At 34.4% G+C, this 21,893-nt stretch overlaps 1 protein-coding gene across 1 annotated transcript; it reads left to right on the forward strand.

The window, feature by feature from the left end:
• Window positions 1-6,739: 6,739 nt before the first annotated feature.
• On the forward strand, window positions 6,740-15,473 carry LOC122516637 (homeotic protein deformed). The gene is made up of 2 exons (XM_043634609.1): window positions 6,740-8,887; window positions 14,257-15,473. Exons 1-2 carry the CDS (start codon window positions 7,978-7,980, stop codon window positions 15,069-15,071), a joined length of 1,725 nt encoding a protein of 574 aa, XP_043490544.1. The 5' UTR covers window positions 6,740-7,977; the 3' UTR covers window positions 15,072-15,473.
• The last annotated feature ends 6,420 nt before the right edge of the window (window positions 15,474-21,893 follow it).

Here is a 21,893-nt window from a genome sequence, read left to right on the forward strand (position 1 = left end):
GTTAATTCAAGTTTGTAATATAGTGCAACGGATCAAAGTTATGATACATGAACTTTAAAAAATATACCATTGATTAGAATTTCAGGCAAATAAACAAGGTTAACAAGGTAAAGGTCGTCTTCTATTTATGACCTTGACGATTAATATTCGACGTCCTACATTCTTTTCTTCGAAAGAGTTTGTATACACTAAGAAAATTTCCCTATTCTTCGGAAAGGGGTTAGAACCCTTTGATCCAGTCACATTGAGTAGGTCATTATTGTTTAATTGATCAAAAGATACTTTTCCTTGAATTCCAAGTGAGTTTGACTTTCGAAAAGAATATTCTATAAAAGATATAGGAAAAGTATTTGCTATTCAAACTTTAGAAAAATAAAAATACATAAAGAAAAAAAGAATAAAATAAAGAAGATTTAATGTTTGCAAGTATTTTTTCATCTCTATTAATATGAATAAGTTGATAGCTGTTATTTATAAATTTTGTATTTAAAAAAACAAATATCGAAAACATTTAAATAATAAGACATAGAAATAGAAGAAAAATGATTTTAGTAAGGGGACGAAGAAAAGAAGAAGAGACTAATTTTGTTTGAAATGATTTTAAAAGGGATGACATTTCGAGGACAAAAACAGTTTAGTATACACCAAAAATGTTCTAGCATTGTTAAAAAAATAGTTGTCTAGGATTCCTTTGGCATCGTCGCTGACCTAAATACGTTTTCAAAATTAATTGATTTTTTTGTATGTAAACGGAGCTTCAACGTTGGCTCGCTTGGCATCATCTTGGATCCAGTGTTTTGAAAAGTCAGGGGCTGCACAAGTCGTTTCCGAAAACGGAGATACGAACCACTTGGAAGTCCAACGTTGGCCGAGAGGTAAGTGCAAAGGGATGTCCTGAACGTGCGCGTGAGCAAGCAAGAGAGAGAGAGAGAGAGAGAGGAAAACCGAGGTAACGTGAGGTTAAGATTAATGGATTTGCATTGTCGGCATTTTTTCAAGCGTTTTAGGAGCACTTTTGAGCCAAGAGTAGGATTCATTTTTCAAAAAGTCTGCTACGTATGGGAAGTCCAAACGAAAATCGCAATCGATTCGCCTCACCCTAATGGTTCCGAATTAAACCATGTTGCTTTTACATGCAGGTAAGTCACACACGACCAAGAAATACCAAGCTATCTCACGTCGAGTCAACCTTATTGGATAGAGAATTGTTATTGATAGTTTTCTTCCTATGTCGTTTCTACTTTAACCCGAAACTTTTTCTAAACCCTACAAAAGATGTGTTAATATACACACATATCTATATGATTATTTTAAATGCTAGGATATCGATCTAAAATAAAGAAGACAATTAACATAAATTATAGCCGCATAATATAGATATTTACAATATCAATTATATAATATTTGTATAACAATATATAAAGAAGTACCGAAAGATTAACAGTTCCGTTGGACGAATTGAAACTGTGAGAAGGATCTAAACGACACTTAAGAGTCTGGGTCGCATTTACCTTATAATCTCGCATGCTTCTGAACTTGTTCGAAGTAAGGTGTCAGGATTGTCAAGGAGGATCGGCCGCTAACGACTTCCCGGCAGAGAAGCGACGAGTCACTCGTCGCGACGACAACGAGGACTCTCTCTCTCTCTCTTGCCATCTTTCTCGTTCTTTGTATATATCAATCTCTCTATCCCTCTCACTTTATATTTTCAATGCAAAGAACAAGACTTTTCTCAATTGCATTTTTTCTTTAAGCATACTTAAAAATTTCTAAAGCATACTAAGTACTTTCAATGAGTATGCTAGAAAAATGTTGCTGTATGCAAATTGCTTAGAGGCTGGGGTTGAGTGGTAATTGCTCGTTGGGTCAGCTCGTTCAAAGGTGAATGCTGACGACGTTACCACCGTTCGAAGAACGATAATTACCACGCTCCTGGTAGGCCCTCCTGCCTCCTTTCTTTCTGCATATCTTCCTTCGCATCTTCTTCTTCTTCTTCATCTTTATTTTCTTCTTCTTTTTCTTCTTCCATCTCATACTGTAAGTGGGACTACCGTTTGCTGGCACAACCATCGACGTTCTCTTTCTCTCTTTCTCTAACACGAAGACGCAGCTGACACTTTCACTCGTGCCATGCTTATCTCGCGACGGACTTTGCGAGTTGCTGCTGGTTTTGCTGCTCGTTGATGGTCGTTCGTTCGATAAACGATGCCATGTACCTTCATGTCGTCGCTTCTGTCATTCTGTTGATTGCATTTTTTGTTTTTCACATCCTCAACAGTTCCTCTCACTTTTTTATGTATACCATCAATGGACAAGACTATTCATCCAGTCAACTCACGCCATCAAGACTTTCTAGATTTCTTTGTTTTATTTAACATCGTGTGTAATTTCGCTTTGAATCAAAAATTAATCTTTTCATCGGTAATAGCAGTTTGTTATAATTAAACTGTTATCAACAAATTAACGGATAAAAATTGTTGCTAATTTTGAAATTATTTATATATTTAACTGGAATATAAATAATTTTGAACACAATTTTCATGGACAAAGCTTTTCTAACTTCGATTCATCGGCAGGGCTCTTTCGGAAGACTTTCTTCGTACTTCAGGTATCAAAGAAATGTAGGATGCTCCCAAAGGGATGTGGCTCCCCTTTTCGTGTCGGCAAACGCGATCGCGTGACTCAGCGATGTCGTGAAATCGAATCTCTGGGGACTCATGCTTCTCGCCACATACGACGGGTCCGCTGCCAACGCCTCGATCTTCAATATAATACGAAAGTAGGTATTTGGAATTTTTCGCGAATTAAACGAGCCGTTATGAGCCACGCCTAGCTATTGCTTCTCGCGTTCCTATATTCCTCGTTAAAGATCGATTTACTAATATTATGATATCTTCGAGATCGAAACTAATGCACATATGACCGATCGGTCCCATATGGTTTCAATTTTTTCATCAAATAAGCTTACTATAACTTTCAAAATATCTTTACAATAATCCAGACACAATAAGAACATCAATTATAAGAACATCGGCAGCAATAAGATTGTGTTCGTGGTTTGCTTAGTATAAATCATCATTTAAATGTGTTTGTTGACGAATATACTTATTGTTCGGTTAGTGTTTGAATATATTTCCTGTCATAAGCTAACTGTTTGCCTTATGTAGTTCGACAATTTACATTGTCCTAAGATAACGGTTTGCCTAAGTAATGTTAGTGTTGAGAATTAAATTAAAAGTCAACAAAACTTTTCGAATTTAAATCTCTTAGATATATAAATATAAATACCTAATTATAACGTATTTATACGTTATTCTAATTATATATCATACTTATAATCCTTGATAGAGAGAGAGAGAGAGAGAGAGAGACTTGATAGAGGTTTTTTAAAAGAAAACTATAAATTAACAATTAACTCCGCCTGCATGATCGCTGGACGGATCAAGGTCAGCGATCATGTTGCCGGTCCTAAGCCCGGGAAAAGGAGGAAGGTTGTTGTATCAGGTTAGCTCCTTACCCAACGTAAAAAAAAATTTGCGGCTCATAGAAACGACACTCTGTCTATTAGCAGAATGGACAACAAGAATCGGCAGAATTGCACGGGATAAATCACCGATTGGCCGCAGAAGTGCGGGGCACCCACGAAAACGATGGTGCGACAATTTAACAGTGCAATAGGCAGAAAAACGTCGTTACGAAACAGGCAACTTGCATAAATTAAAGAATGAAGAAGAAGAAGAAGAAATTAACAATTCTTATGCTATTGTAAATCTTTGAGAATTCTGGTCAAGCTTGAATACAACACAAATATCCTCCTATTTCTCCTTGAAATAACTCTTCTTCCTGTTAATGCGGAGGAAACCATGCAGCAATTTACTATCTCCACCAAGCAACAATTAATCAGCGAAGTCCTACCTCACTAAAAATAATACCCTAATCGTAGATTCGCGAAACTTCAATATCAGAAACGTTGCTTCCTTTCATAAGCGATCAACAAGTTGAATATAACTGAAACCCCGTTAATAAAGCGATGAAAGTGATAAATCGCGACGCAAGTCTCCTCGTCTCTACCCCCATCCAACTATCCCCTACACCCACCACCCTCTCACCAAGCACCGTATTGCGTTATTAAAACTTTACTAATGGGCAATAATAAGCACTGCCGCTCCGAGATTGATATTAAATCATAAACTGGCTCGTTACCATTTATCATTATCACGATACGGACCATTGCCGTAGGCTTTGACTTTTTAACCCTTTTTTTCTATCACATTTCTAGTGGATTTTGACGAGGATTATGCATTGGCGCTTCGGAGTTTATAATCCTAAAATATTTTTCATTAATCGCACATATGTATGGAATCTACATTTTTCTCTATTACTGTTTTATTCTTTTATTTTTTTTAACTCAATTTAATTCCAGTATGAAGAGGATAAAAAATTCCTTGGATCGAGAAATATCTTCGAAATAATATTTAACTTTATCTTATATTTCAGACAATAGCATGAAAGCTCGAAATTTTCCCTTGGCGACATAGTTGTGTACACTCGTAAGAAGTCGATAGGCTTTCGTGGGTGATCCCACAATAATCGTCATCCTGAAGATCACATTCGTTTGGTAGCAAGGAGAAATAGGATGAGAAGAAATAGCAGTAGAAGTAGAAGGAGGATGAGTGGGAGTTTGAGTGGGAGGTGGATGGAAAGGGAGGCAGACGTCGTGACGACTAAGCTCTCGCGCTTCCAAGGGTGGGTTGTGGGTGTAAAAGGGGGTGTCATGCCGGCGGACCGGGAAAAGTGATTGATTGTGTTTCACCGGAAGAGAAGAGGAGAAGGATCGTTGCGGAGAGAGATGCTGGAGTAAGCGAAAGAAATAAAGGAAGAAAGACAGAGACACGAAGGGATGGGAAGGATGGACGATGGTGATGGTAGCGGAGGAGATAGTTGGGTGGGTGGTGGTGACGAGGAAAAGGAGGAGGATAGAAGTTCGTGAGCGTCGACGGTGATAGAGACGAAGAGGTCGAGCCGCAAAACGAGGAGACAACGTCCAATCCCACCCTTCCTCTCGAGTTACCCCTTGAAAGCAGCACCCCCTCTATCTCCTCGCATCGACTACGTCGACGGACGTAGCCCCCAAGAAGAGCTCCTCTCGCAGATTCCACTCGAACCGTCATCCCCTTGGTTTCTCTTCTCGAGGGAGCCGCATGAAGTAGCCATAAGAAAAATAGAAATACGCCGAGAAACGTATACGCCGAAACTAAGGAAAAACCCAGTCGTGAGAAGAGCCAGTAGAAAAAGCAGGTGACGCGTTCTCTCTCTCTCTCCCTTTCTCTTAGCTCTCTTGAATTGCCACTCGTTTCTTTCTTCTTATACTTTTCTTCTTACTTTTTCTTTTATTGTCCTTGGGAAATGACAAAACGTTGCTTGCCCTTGTTATCTCGTCCTACCGACGGATCGATATAAAAAAAGCCCATCTTCTCGATTGATCGAGATAAGTGAATTCATTGATAAAATTACTAACTGTATATATGTAGATTGTTTTTTTTTGGTATCTTTCTTATATTCCGATCGAAACATGCGCAAAAGTAAAAATATAATAAGTAATGATAGATTTTGACCCCGTTCAGCAATGTAATGAATTACAGTTAGCTGATAAGATAAAGAAAAATACAAGAAGCGAGGGAAACGCGTGCAACTCGCAGTACCGTTTACTTACATCCTGTAAGGATTCTACCTAACTGTGTAAGAGAGAGAGAAAGAGAGAGCCCCTGAACGCCGGCGGCAGCAACTACGGCACGCTGCATTGTCGTGTCTCGGCAAAACACAGTGAGTGTGCTCTTTGTGTAATGACTTGGCACTTTATATCCTTCACACTTCGCAGCTGATCACAAGTAGACGTACTTGACCGAGTGCGTCGGGACACTTGTAGAGCACTAATATAAACAAAGTACGACCGACTGGAGGATCCATTACTTTCAATTTGCCTGACGTCAGCCGCCTTATGCAATAAATATTGCCGAATACGCGAACATCGTGCCCCCCTCCCGTCTGCAACTATCGATTATATCGAAAACGCCAATAGGAAGTACCTACGATTGAACGGAATTTGAGCACCCAACTTAAAATTACCGTACAGATGTTATTTTCCTATTCTAACATGATGGTATCATTCTTTAAAAGACATGTACAGGTAAATTTGCTATAAAAAGAAAATTCTTGAGAAAATGATATATAAATGTATGTATAGATATAATATTAATATAAATACGAAAGTAGAAATAGGTATTGAAGTAATATTGATACTTGAGATTTGAACATCAACAACAACATGTAACAAAAGAAAATGATTCTAATGCATCCAAAAATAATGAGTAGTATCGATGGCATCAAAGAAAAAGTAAAACATCTTTAAAGTTTTCACAAATACGACGAGCTTGAGGATTTGAAGAGCGAAGCGTACGAGCGAAGGCGGGTTAAGATGATCCGTAGGAGTGACTCCCGTGGTAGTTAGGCCGGAGTGTGTCCCATAAGGGCACAAGATCCACGGCTTCCGTGGCAGGGGTTGGTCTCGTGCTTCAACGGAGTGGGGGTTTACGGTCGTGGTATAGGTAGGGGTGGTTAGAGCTGCGGTTGGAAGAGTGAGGGACGCTTTAGCTCGTAGTCAGCCGTCCGAAGAGGAACTGGAGGGAGCACTGAGAGTCGAAGTGAACTTGCCAGACGAGTTTCTACCGAGGTCCGACGAGGAGACACGAGCACAGCGAACACGTCGTTGTACTTGTACGTCGAAAGGACAAGACACTCAGACGTAGCTCAAACAAGGTTGAAACGTTTCGTGGATTTACTTCAAGCTAACTGTGTAAGGTTTCAGCGTTGTTTGTGGTGAACGTTGCAATCGTGGTTATGCAAGAACGTTTATTTTTATACCCACGTCCTGTTTAACTGTGCGAGAGGTAAATCGAGTGATCAAGAATATCTACGAGTTGATAGTTGTACCGATTCTACGAATATTTTCTACGTCCATTCATTGAAGTTTCTCTGATCGACAAAAAAGGATTAACGGAAGAAACTGAAAAGAATAAGACAATAAAGAAAAGAAAAGTCTTTTCGGTCGAAGAGGAAAGAAAAGGAAGAAGTTGTAGCACCTGCCGCAGTCGGTCTCTGGCGGCGCCACTCACGTGTTGCATGCGTGCCGGGCTATCCATCATGGTCGCGGACGCGAACCAGCTCTGATTGGTTGAACCAAGCTCACGTGGTATGGTAATTGAGCCCGGTGGGCGGGAAGGAGCAAAAGGGGGCCGCGGTGGAGCCGCTTCGCGGTGGATCTCAAAAGTGGCGGTAGGAGAGGAGAGGATAAGCCGCTGTCCATCGGGAGTCCGGTACAACTCTTCGCGGCCTTGTTCTTTTCGCCTTTTTCTTGTCTACCTCTATCTCTTTTTCTCTTTTTCTTTTTCTATATTCTTTCTTCCCTTCTTATTTATTCTTCGAAACCCCTTTTCTTTCCGTTCACTTTTTCCCGACTGTGGAAAAAGACGTAGGCTTCTAGTATCTCTATCTATATATCTTTCTCTGTATTTGCTTATCTCTTTCTTTCCTCTTCTGTCCCATTTTCTTTCTTTCTCTTTTACGTTCCAAAGGACAAGGTAGGCAAGTACGGAGAATGTATCGCGGTGCAGTGGTCAATGTGCAGTCGTGAAAATGTGCTTCACGTTTGAATAAAATCTTCTATACGTAACTATTGAGTGTTCGAGGAGACAGAACTAATTTACTCTGTGAATATGTACACGGGAATGCAGATTTCTTCGTAAAATAGATATCGTGCTACGGTGAGGGAACATAATGACGCTATCGCTCGGACGTTCAGTGTAAGGAACTCTGACGTTTGCTGTGAATCCTGATAAAGGAAGCAAAAGTCATTTAAGAAGAAAAGAGAAGGAAAGAACAAGGGGAAGAGTAAGTAAAAGAAATTAAGAAGAAGAGAAAATGAGCTCCTTCCTGATGAATCCATCCGCCGGCGGTGGCTATCACCACCACCATCAGCACCAACAGCCGGCGGCTAGTCATCATCTTGCTGCTAGTTCAGTTATGGTCGACCCAAAGTTTCCACCAAGCGAGGAATATAGTCAAAGTAACTACATACAATCTACCGGTGCAGATTTCTTCTCCAGTAGTACCGCAAGCCACCATCTCAATCATCCCCAGTCCCACCAGCTCCAATATGGCTATCACCAACATCATCATCAAGCTGCTACAACACCGTATGGAGCATCGTCGGCTGTACAACTGAACGGTGGATATGCCGGATACGGAGGATATTATGGTCCTCATCATCCGCATCACCAGGTTCATGCTGTTCACCATGCAAGTTTGCATCCTCATCATCACGCTGTTGGTGCACTCGCGATGCCACCGGAAGCACAGCAACCACCTCACACGTGTCCATCTTCGATGCAAGCACCACAACAGCAACAACAGCCACCGGTCACTGCGTCGACCGTTCTTGGATCCACTCCCTTATCGCCGTCCATTATGCAAAATCATGTGCAACAGCAAGAAGCTATGCAGCAACATCAACATCAACAACAAAATCAGCAACAACCTCACGACGGTAGCGTCTGTAGTCCAGCAGGTTCTGGGTCGTTGCATCGAGACAACTCACCAGATCTTCAGCAACAATCGACTCAACAAAATCAGCATATACAAAATGCACAACAACAACAGTCGCAACATCAACAGCAGCATCACGTGGACGATGGATCCGATCAAGATGATATTGAGGACGATCAGATGATGGACGGCTCACCTGGTATGATGGAGGAAGAAGAAGATGACGAGGAAAATGGTGACCGTGTCATTTATCCATGGATGAAAAAAATTCACGTTGCTGGCGTTGGTAAGTTCAACGTTCCGTAATACAATATCAATCAAACTCCATTCAATCTTTAATGTTTTCATTTTAAATTTATTACTTTCGGGAAAAACTATTTAAATAATTAAAAATTATCTTATTGATAAAAATTAAATAATAGTATCTTTTAAACGAATTAAATATATACGTTTTTAAATGTTTGTTGCTATATAGTAGATATATTTGGTACAAAGTAACAAGCATCTCTATGGTAGTCCGTCGGATACTACAGAACTCAGATAAACAATTTAACGATTTCATGCTTTCAATTTATTTTGTTCTACGTAAAATAATAATTTGCTTTTATTTCAGAATCATAATTATCTTCATAAATTTTCTGTTTCTCTTAATAATACAACCATCATCAAGAGAATTATTGGACGGTTGTTAAATAATAATTCAATTGTCATAAAATTGTTTTTCGTTAATGAATCAATAATTTTCTATTTCAAAGCACATTTTGTATTCTCAAAGAAAACAGATTTGTTATGTGTTTAGATCGTAAGAAACTGAAAACGAGATGATTGAAAAGATTTACAGGTAGAAGGTAGTAAGCTAGTCTTTATTGGACCTGTTCATCGAAACATTTTACAAATTAGATAAATCGCTAAGGGAGACTCTATTGTTGGTGTGTATTATTGGTGTGTATTGTTGGTCTTGGGAGATTCTAGTCTGATGTGTAAACTATACACCTTACACGTAGAGTATCCCTAGCATTATACTCATACAACGATTTTTCTGGCAAACACTGGAAGACTTATGGGAACAAATTTATCGTATACTTTAGGACAAATGAGCTACCTGCTTAGGGACGAGGCGGTTTGGAAACAGTTTTTGTTACGCCTAATGCATCCATATATTTCATATCCTATCTAACGTCAACTTAAAAATCGTAGAATCGAGAAGTCACTAAAGAAATCTATTTTTCTTCTATTAAGAATTTATTTCGATAAATAAAACGTAAATTTAAAGTAAACGAGAAAAAAAATTAAATATTATAACAATTTTCTAATTTTTATTATATATATTATCTAATGTAAAATATTCAATAGTTAAGTATAAAAAATTTACTAATTTAAAAATGCAGGAGAAAAATAGTAAATATTATCTTACAATAAAAAATTAGTTGAGTATACTGCTTATATGCATTAACGTTAAACCTACTATATGTGCGATCAAATGACTGCGTTCTTTAATTTATAAAAATGTGGTGATTTTTAAAAATCCTGTAATTTGTAAAAAATGCATTGAAAACTTATAATTTACTTTACATTATTTAATTAACATTATTCATTTCTTAATAAAAGAAATTTTTTTTGTTCACTAACGAATTGACTAAAATCTTATTCTATATTAAAATATGTTTTTTTTAATCGATCATTTGACTGATCACGAGAGGTATAGATATACACAAAATATCGATATATTTAGCGTTAAAAAGAAAATACTAAATAATCATAGTAATTGTAATAAGCTTAATATTCCACACAGATTTTAAAATGGAAAAGTTTTGTTTATGCCATAAACGATTTACGTATATTTTTAAGAATTCAATTATTAATTATGCAACTTTGTGTCATCTCGTTTTTCGGTCTCTATACTCTTCAATTATTTTTATACTAAATTAAATAATATTCCTACGATTGTTAAGACTTTTCGATTGCATTTGTTGTTATTTTTTACTCTTTATAGAAAAATATTAAGAAGTCATAGAAAGAGAAAAATTTTCGCGTCACGTTGTTCTGTTATATTCTAAAGGCGTTTTCTTCGGCTTACGAAAAAGAACGAAATTACACATAGAAAGGTAAAGAAAGAGAGAGAGAAAGAGAGTGGAGATGAATTTTTGCAACGTAATATTTTTTGCTGCTACTAGGGTGCCTTACCAGGCTCAAATTTCTATTCCCTTTGACCGTATAAAACCGCTGCTCATTCCAACTTGCAACTATTTCCCTTTGAGTTTCTTCTGACTGAACGTGGTGCTTGCTGGTAACACGAACGACAGGCTTTCGTGCATTAGTATAAAGAAACGCCACGAGAAAATCGAAATAGCTAGCTCGTTGACTTTACAAAATCGATCGAGATACGCATGCATCGTGTTGTATATAGAGAGAAATTCATTTAGAAATTTAATTAGTTAAATTTTTTCGAAGGGCGTATGTTTTTGTTTTTATACGGTGTCCATGTTGTTTTTCGGTTTACATTTCTATAGTTACCAATAGAAGCATATCGATTAATCAGAAATATTGATAGAATTAAATTCGATTGAGATTTGGTCTTATATAAAATCGTTTAACAAAGTTATTTAGACAATAACTGGCACAATTGGTCTCCTAATCGGTGATGGCTGATTCTTTGATTTAAAAAAAATCGTTATAAAGAATAAAATGAAAAAGAAAATTTTGATTCGTTCAATTAATTTGTATATTACAAAAACACCTATTTCGATATGCTCGAATAAGCAATATACATACACATTCGTCACTCCAATCACCACATGCACGCTTGACCGAAGATACTAAATTCATTATCTAGATATCTAAATATTAATAATAATATTGAAATAACTAAGTACACAGTCGCCTTAGATAATAAAATTTATAAGATAAATCAAATTATTAGGAGAGAAATATCGAATCATAAAAATGATTGATTTTGTACTAGAATAGAAAAAATGATATAGTATCTTTATATAAATCAATATATACTTATAAATTATAGATCTTAGAAATTTATTGAAATTTTCTTTAATATTTCTGTGTTGACGTTCAAGTACCTTCATACTTGGAGTATGTGTTTACGTTGTCCGTCGGAACGGACAGGAGAGCAATCTCTTTCCTTCGAACGTCGAACACTGTTCACCGGAGGTTGAAGTTTCGAGGGACCATGAGAAAGAGAGGATGAGAGAGAAAATGAGAAATGAGAAGAGAAGAGAGCAACGGTCAGTCTCGGAATGGAATGTGTCCGTGCACAGATTCTAAACCAAACTCATTCCCTTGTTTTCTATATCGGATCGGACCACCAACAAACATTTCCTAGAAGAGAACCCGTTTGAGTTCTTGTATGCGATATTGGCGAAATATTTCTTCTCGTATCGATAATCAACAATCGTACGTTTAAGAACTTGTTCGTCTATATTGTTGTTTTTGTTTTTCATATTTTCTTTTTCTTTTTACATTTTGCATAAACTCGCATCTTTATTTATCTTCTCGTAACTGTATATATACATATACATGTTTCAAATGATATACGATATGCTCCAAATAATCTAATTTGTCTTATGATATCTAAAATATTTAAATTAATCAGACTAGTAAAATAGCATAGTTAGGAAAAAAATTAAGTTTTCGCGAAGGAAGACAGAAAATTGTTGTTCTTATAACTTACAAGAGTTACAAAGAACGGTTATTATTTTAAATCGAATATTCCTTTTTTTTCATCGATCCTTGTAAATATATTCATTACATATGTGTTAGAACGAATTTGTATTATTATTATTATTGATATCTTTATTGTTTATGATCGAGTCAAAAGGTTCAGTATAACTGATTAAACACTACTGTTTTTTCAATATTCAAATAATGAAACTTGAATATATATTCGTTTATTACAATAACATTTGAACAAAATCCTAATAATCTCGAACAAAATGCATACCAAATATTAATCTACCTAATTGAATATTTATATATAAAATTATACCTAATATTTTATATACCACAGAAAATAGATAATCTAAGACCTAAGTATATAATTTTTCGAAATAATTTCAAAACGATAAATATCGTTACCTTTATCTTTACTTACAAAATATCATACCGAGATCATGAATTCTAGACACTAACGAAGTATCGGTAGACGTCTCTCCATTTCTCAGCAACGCTCTCTCTCTCTTTCTCTCTCTTTCTTTTTTTCTTACTCTTGTGAAAGAGAGACCAATAGAGCTCCGGAAGCTACGTAGAGAAACGGAGACTCCGTTCGAGATTCGCGTTACACAATTTTCTGCTTATTATGCGAGGCTCGTCCTTTTCACTCAAGCAACGCTATACGCATCTAGCAACGTTAGTTTATCCATCGTCTATGCGTAAGTAAGTACTTAAATACATGTATATGGATAGATATATGTATATAGGTACTACTTATATGCATGTTTCTTGTTCTTCGGATAACAGCAGAGTCGTTTCCATTAATAGCATGGTGTCATACGCGAATGAATGCGAATAATACTCGTATGACTACGTTGTTCCTTGATCTCTTCTCTCCCTCTCTTTCTCTTTCTTTATTTCTTTTTCTACATAAAACTCTTTGTTCGATCGGAAGGTAACGTTATTCCTTTGAAGTCCGCTTCTCGCGACGAATTTCATCAGTGGGATCATCTAATGACATATATTGTATACACGAAACTTGAGTAAAGATTTAGAACAGTGTCTTTTTTATTTTAGTTAAACCTTACGAAAAAGAGTATTCGAATATTATGTACAGATATCAAGTCATAACAATTTCTCTCCTTTTCCGTTTCTTCTTTTTAATTATATACTTAGAAATCTCAATGATTTATAAATGCAAAAACGTTTGACATACGAGTTCATTATTACGTTTTTTGTTTCGTAATCACGTGCATTATATATTATTTAACGATATATGTGATTACTCTTTTGCGATATGCATTAAATTGATTTTTTCTTAAATTATGGAAATTCGAGATTTATCAAGATGGAAGAAAAAGTTTGAGAACTATAATCTTAAGTAATAAATCATACTTACTAGTTTAATTATTTTTTTTGCTAATAGATATGCTACTTTGTTTTAATTGTCGATAGTTTTTCTAAGGTTCAAATTACGATGAGGGTGTTGTTTGAGATAATTCTAACATCAAATAATTGAAATTCATTTGTTTTTATAAGTATCTTAAGTCTTTAATATTTGAGTACCATGGTCAACATTCGAATGGTGCCGTCGTCGTTACTGCACTAACGATGTTAATTGATACAATATCCAATGACGTAACTACTTACAACGGTCGGTCTTCAAGATCGAAGAACTTATTAGAAGTATTTGGGAGAATTGAAATAAAGTACATAATAACATTTCTTTGAATTTAAAACCAAAATTGTCCGGTTTAAATGTCTAACAATTTAACAAATCTAATCGAATGACATATAATAATATAATTAAACTATTATAATTAATTAATTTTAATTATTCAAGGACATATTTTACAATTGAAATAATTTATTATATATCAAGATGAACTATTATTCGTTCAACTATTTTGAAGATTATCGGTGAATAAAAGTGAAGAAAATAAAAAAACAAGTAAGCATATTATTAACCATGCGTTGATTTGTTTCTTTCAGCGAATGGTTCCTATCAACCTGGAATGGAACCAAAGAGGCAAAGGACCGCTTACACACGACACCAGATTTTAGAGCTGGAGAAGGAGTTCCATTACAACCGTTACCTCACGAGAAGGCGGCGGATCGAGATAGCACATACATTGGTACTGTCAGAGAGACAGATCAAAATTTGGTTTCAGAATCGGAGAATGAAATGGAAGAAGGACAACAAGCTACCGAATACGAAGAACGTTCGTAGAAAGAACGCAAATGGTCAGGTAGCAGCAACAGCGACAACAACAAAATCAACGAAGGGAAGCAGCACTAGAACGAAAAGTGTCTCTGTTGCTGCTGCTGCATCAGCCAATGGAAACAACAACAATGGACAGAGAAAGAACAACAACAATTCACCTTCCAGTGGTTTAGATGGAAACAATTTGGATAGTGGAGTTGGCCTCGATATGGGTGACGTTCACGGTGTCAACTCGTCTCTTCCTCATCCGAACGTGGTACATCCGAGCTTTCAAGGTCACCCTCATCCTCTCGCCCACCTTCAAGCACAGCTGAGTCACCATCACGTGGCGGCTGGAATGATGGACGGTCCAACAACGATCGGACCAACGATCGGCTCTACGATCGGTCCTACGATCGGTCCTACGATCGGTCCTACGATCGGTCCTACAATCGGTCCTACTGCTGGACCAATGGGACATATGTCTTCCGGAAGCATCAGTCCACTTGAACCAGCCACCAGTCCTCCTGGACTTTCCCAAGTATCGTCCTCTGTTGTCCCACCGCCACCGATAAAATCAGATTATGGACTGACTGCTCTGTAACACCCGCTTACTGAACAATATCACGATCATCGAATTTACTCTATTGGTGTTTTCGACTACGATCTTGCAGTTGGAACCTGAACTCGATTACTCATTTCGATATTTGCTGACAATTCTTCTTGTTTCTCCAAATTATATTGTCTCTTATTTCGTTTCAATAATTTTCCTTATTCTCTCTTTTGGTTTTTTTACAGCAGAAATCTCAAGGTTCATATAAAAAACTGAACAAATCAGCAACCTAAAATAGAGTTAGTATTATTTATTAATCTGATTATTATTCTGTTGTTTTTCAAAATATCAACAATTTTTAGCTAGATAATTAGTATGGGTCTAGTGTGTGATGTTTATTCATATACATTCAATCGAATGTAATGTTCTTAACAATAAAAATTTTTTGTAGGACTTTTGTTTCCGAAATTTTCTTTTCAATGAAATTGATAAATGACATGTGAAATATCGGAAAAATGATATTTTAAAATAAGCTGTTCATTATTCAATTTATTGTTTCCCTTGAACGTGCCATCGTGCTTGTAGTCAACTACTACTTAAAAATAAGCTTCTTTGTTGTCTGATTCAGTGGTATCTGAATTAGATACACGTTCGAATCGTTTCCATGCGTCGCAAAAAATGCAACATTACTTATGTAAATGTATATAAATCTAGACGACATAATTGTACATATTCTTGTAAAGAATAATTCTAATATCGAGTACTCGAAGCAAATGATCTATGTTCCATATATTCTTATTATTATGATTAATTATTAATTATTGTATAATTGTATGATTTTAGCGTAACGAGTTGAACGTCGTCAAATGAATAAGAAAAAGGAAAATTGCTAATTGATTGTTATTATTATCATAAGGACGTTTGCTTTAACTAGAATTAGATAATAAATAACCGGTTCTAATCTTCAGAAACATAACGAGAAGTACGGCTTCCGATACGAAGTTACGCGAATCTATGTTCATTAAAGTGGGTCATTTGAAATCAAATAAAAATAAAGAAATAAATAGATATATATATATATATAAAAGAAAATAATTAAATAAAAGAAATGTTAGGATTAGGACAAAGCAACAAGAACGTTCAGTAATTAATATACACAGTTTATCTAATAAAATAATAATTTTGTTTCTTTTACAGATATACTAACATTGTAGAAGACAATTTAGCATTGTTTAATAAGTTTTTGGATGGAGTGCATCGGTGCAAATGTTGAATCGTGCCGATGATACGTACCTCCTATTTCATAAAACTTATTAAAAAATACAAAATGTCAAACGAAATTATAATTTAACTTAGTTAGTAGATAAATCTTGTATATTTAACTACAATACGTTTTTAAATTTACTTATTTGAAAACATGATTCGATTCTTGAACCTAGATTCGATCGATGAATACATCATCGTTTTCCTCGCATTGTCAATAAAAAACATTGAAAACCGTACTGATCGCGAGTTCCATGAATACTCAAACCTTTAAAAGCGATATACCGTATCGTTTCATAATCGTAAGAATTTCAAACGTCCTACCGAGTTATTATTTTCTGATGATAGTTACGTGTCTTACGTTTCGAGCAAACTCTTTGTCCTTATAATTAATTAAACTTTCAATAGAAAAAAAAAGGAACGAAATAACAAGGAAATAATATACCCCCCCCCCCTCGCTTCAAATCAAAATTCATGGATCATCTCTCGTTATGTAGAATTAAATAATCAGTTGTAAATACTATTTCGAATATATAATAGATAGTATATTGTCTATTTTTATTGAAATAACACGAGGGATCGACCAATAACAATTAGGACGTGATTGTGTGTTCGACGAAACCGAAAAATAATAAAAATTGTATTATTATTATTATTATTATTATTATTATATTATTATATTATAAAAATAATAATAATTATTATTTTATTATTTTATTATATTTTATTATTATTATTATATGAGTAGTAATCAAACGATTTATGCACAGAGTTGCTGTGACGATATACCAAAATGATACTAAATAATAAATAGTCGATAAACAAAGTAGATCATATATACATGTATTAAAAAACGTTCATTCTAAATAATGAAAAAATTACATAATACATATAAATATATACATATATATATATATATATATGTATATATTTATACGTATATGATACAAGACATTTAGTGTAATTATTGATAAGCGCTAAAAGTGTAAGAAATGTTCTAATAAGTGTGACACTATACTTATTATTATATGATGTATATATCTTGTACGATAAGAATTTAATCGGGCACACATCCAATGCTTATGTTTATATTGATAAATAAGTCAATATATTACGATCGTGAAATAAATAAATAAATAAATGTTTGGTAATTTACAATATAATCCCGTGTTTTCGACAGACCTGGAAAAAGAAGAAAAAAAAGGAAAGAAAAGATTAATTGGACAATATCAGCTATCTTTTTTATCGTAGAAATAAAACTATATCAGAGCTTTGCAAAGTATTAGTCGCGACCCCATATTGATTCGCCTAACTAAATTTAAGTATCATAAAAATTAGAGTAAAATTTAAAATTTCTTAAATATGTAACTACAGAAAATTAATTACAAAACAATTTGGCAATACTATACTTGTAGTATTTCTATAAGTTTACGATAGTGGAAGAGAAGATAGTATGAAAATATTTTTTTCGGATAAAGGGGATTACCAAATAAAAAAGTTTGAAAAGTCCTGTACTATAGCACAGTTACTGTAAATATACTTTTTACGGAAGAAGGTGGACAAGACTTTACTTTCCACGTATTTTAAAAATTAGCAAGTTAAATGAATTTGGAAATTCTCATAAGGCTGAACTTCTGGATCAAAGATAGGATAAAAGTTTTCACACTTCTAAATTACCTGGAACAGCACGAATTGTAAAAGTTAAAATCAATAGATTATACAAAAGTTATAAGAATTTTTGCCATTGGTCAGAATTTATGCTAAAATATGTGCACTTATTTGCGATATTATCGTAAGTACGGTGCAACATGATAACTCAACGATTATATATAAATATAAGTAAAAAAATAAAACACACATAACGATCGTTTCCACACAAAATCTACGTTAAGTTATACTAACAACACGTCATTTTCAAGATTTGCAATCATAATAATGATAATGATTAATTGGATTCCATCGATGAATATTTTTCTCATTCGTACATTGTGCTAATCTTGTTTCTAGCGAGGAGAATTTAATAGCAACATAATTGCCATAGTTATCAATAAAAATCAAACATCATAAGTATGTAATATAATGATAACTTTCAAGGGAACTTAACAAATAATAGTTTATTCTTAGAATTTCAAAAAATCACGATGAAGAATATGACAATAGTCAGTGACATGGTTGATTACATTCCATCAATGTATATTTTCCTTTTTCCTTAATCACCACAATTTTTAACTAACCAAAATCAATCACTGTCAATGCTACATAATACACGTGTCAATTCGTTAACAACATTAATCAGTAATTTTTTGAAGAAAGAAAAAATCTCTTAAACAAATAAAGTACGGATACAAAAAATATTTCACTTTACGTACATCACTGATAAATTCCAGTATTCATTCAAAAACTAACATCTGCGATCACAATAAACGCGAACAATCTAAAAATAATACATCAATTACTACCATTTCTAAACGCAACATTTTCTTATAAATAATTATAATTAAAAAAAAGACATAGAAGAAAAGAAGCCATAAGATAAAAGAAGAATCAAGTTAGTCATGGTGTTGATATCGTCGAAAACTCGACGTTCCCCATTTCTTGAAGCAGAATTTCTCTCTCTCGAATCGTCTGCTTTCGCTTCCCACTCTTCTTCCCTTTATGAAAAGGCAGGATGTGTATACATAGAAATACGTGTGCGTATGTGTACATAGAAAAGATGTGTGGGTAGATATAGTATAATATAATACTATGACAGTACACTACATATATATATGTGTGTGTGTGTGGTGTGTGTGGTTTGGAGGATGAGATTGAGAAGAGGCAGGCAAGTTGATACGCATGCGCGAGCACGTGCGTTGGAAGCTCGGCCCGGGGGATATCCCAAGGCGAGTAACGTGGCTACGACCGGAGACCGGAGGGGTGGTACCTGTGAAGAAAAGTGGGGGTAAAGGATCGAGGCTCTGCCTCCGCCCATACGGCCAAGATAAGCCGCAACCGGACTCCAAAGTCCGGCATGCCCCTTTTTACGTCCCTTACTTGCTCTTCCGACTTCAATCGTCTCTCCTAGAAAATATTGAAAACGTTTCTCCGTTCTCTATCTCTTTCTCCCTCTCTCTTTCTCTCTTTTTTTAAAAAAAAAGAAAAACATGGCGGAAAAGAAAGGCAATAGTCTTTTTTTTCCATTTCTTATCTAAAATGGCAATCATTCGATGTTTATTTACTGCTTACTTTTAACACGTTAAATATTATTGATCGTGTTTGGTAATTATTCTTTGGTTTTTTTATTGGAAGCATAATTTTTTATTTAGCTTCCAACTTCTACCGTCTCTCTCTCTCTCTCTCTCTCTCCCTATTTTTCTTTTCTCTCTTCTTCTTTTATTTTTCGATAGAAAGAAATAGAAATAGAAAAAAAGTAGAAAAGCTTTTTTACAATTTTCGTTAGAAATAAATATCTTTTTATGCATATTATACGTACACTCAATATTTATTTAATATTAAATTTGAGCACGTTAAATTCCTATAAATGTATCGAGAAATAATATCGAATTTGCTCGTAATAACATTCTTTGTTCTTTTATCAGAAGCATGACTTTTTATTTCACGCTTTTCAAATGTTTTATTATAATTAATTATATTACCTACACTGTTATTGACGTTTATGAAAACGTTCACTGTCCAGTCAAATTTTCAATCGATTGTTCTCCTATTTTCTTTCATAAATATTTAACCATATTTTTTATGATCGCAATAAAAAAAAGTTAATTACACATTTCATATAAAATTAATAGGATTTTATTAATTTAGGAATTACATTTATGAATACATCGAAAATAGATTGAAAGAAGTTTCATGATTAGTAAGCAGAGCAACGAACTATCGTACCCTAAGTTATTTCTCCTGGTATTTCATACAATTACTTAGAAAAATGCGACCGGCATAGTTGAGGATTTTAGACATGAATAGTTCGATACCGCAGAGAAATTATTTTCTTTCTTGTAAAATATAATATATCTTATGTTAACGATATAATTTTATAATAAACTCTAGTAACATATTTTCCAATGATATTTTCAAAACAATACGTTACTTTATTAATTACGTTAAACCTTTAATTAATTTTTTTTTATTAAACCCTTTTACTGATTATATTATTCTGTATGTAATTATTGTAAAATAACTTGTTTCTAAAGCATCTTAACGGATAGCTTTAATCAAGGTTCTCTCTCTCTCTCTCTCTCTCTTTCTCTTCAGACAAGAAGGAAGGAAGCGTACAAGGATCATTAATTGCAATCTCAATAGACTGTCTAGGACTATCCACGCGACGTGCATGGACCAAGAACACTGACTTCCGGGAATGAGAGCCCTCGCAAGCCATTCTACAATATGTGGGTTAGATTAAACACGTCGTTATAACTTGGACAAAGCATTGTTCTTAGAAACTATCTTGGAGTTTATACGTTAATTCAAAACATAGTTATATAGTTATATATAATATATACACAAGATAAGTATACCTATAATAAATATGATTTATATAGGTTTAATCAATTTGTAAAATAAAATTTGTTTAAATGGTTGTCGAGAATAATACGTATGTTCTATTTAATAAAATATTTTTCTAGAAAATATGAAAACAATTCATTGCACGCTGTTTTAGTAAAAGAAACAGCTGATGTAACATACGTTCTTTTGCCATTTTAAACGAAATTATATAATATAATTTAATAATTATTCAATGCTACACACACACACACACACACACACAGACACTAAATTTTAACTTAATTTTGTGTTTGGTATTTTATTAAATGGAACATAGAAACATCCATTTATTAATATTAAAACTATTAATTTCATTAAAAAATCTTTTGACTTTAATTTAAATATTATACCTCACATAACATTTTTAATCAAATATAATGTAACATTTCATTGAATTTAATGGTATATGATAAAATGGTTAAAAGAAGTTAAATTGCATAGATAAATTGAAAGGGTAGATTTTGTCGAGATTATAGAAACGATAAAGAGAGGATATCCTTTTTTACCATTCATTGTTTTTTACATGGTCGTTAATACAATAGATAGATGATATATGTATCTATGTATATGTTCATGCAGATTTGAAAACGAATGTACGCCATCGTTCAAAGCTTCGGACCCTACGGTACACGGATTTTCGCTATTCCGCGTAGTTGCATTCTCTGTGACCTTACTTTCCAAACAGCAATATGACAAATGATCCGTGCGGTCTGCTCATTTTCTACATATCCGTTCCACAATCGCCCCATCTACATACCGTGCGTGGCTCGATGCGAAGTCGTGAAGCGGGTGGTCGCTTCCAGATTGTTTTACGAACACCTAGATCGGAATGGGGCTAAACCGGACGCTAAGATCGTTTCTCTTTTTTACTTTAGAATATCTTTCCTATCTAACATTTTTCACGCGTAATACATAAATAGGTCGTAGGAAATCATATTATTGTAGAAAAGATAATTTTTTTAAAATATTATTTTAACATCAATTAAAATAGTTGTCAAAGACGTTTATATTTAGGATATCCTAAAAGTTAAATAGAATTTATCTCGAACCATTAAATAGTTCAGAAGAAAA

Source organism: Polistes fuscatus, unplaced genomic scaffold, assembly GCF_010416935.1.
Source record: "Polistes fuscatus isolate 324 unplaced genomic scaffold, CU_Pfus_HIC Scaffold2, whole genome shotgun sequence".
In the NCBI taxonomy this organism is placed as follows: Eukaryota; Metazoa; Arthropoda; class Insecta; order Hymenoptera; family Vespidae; genus Polistes; species Polistes fuscatus.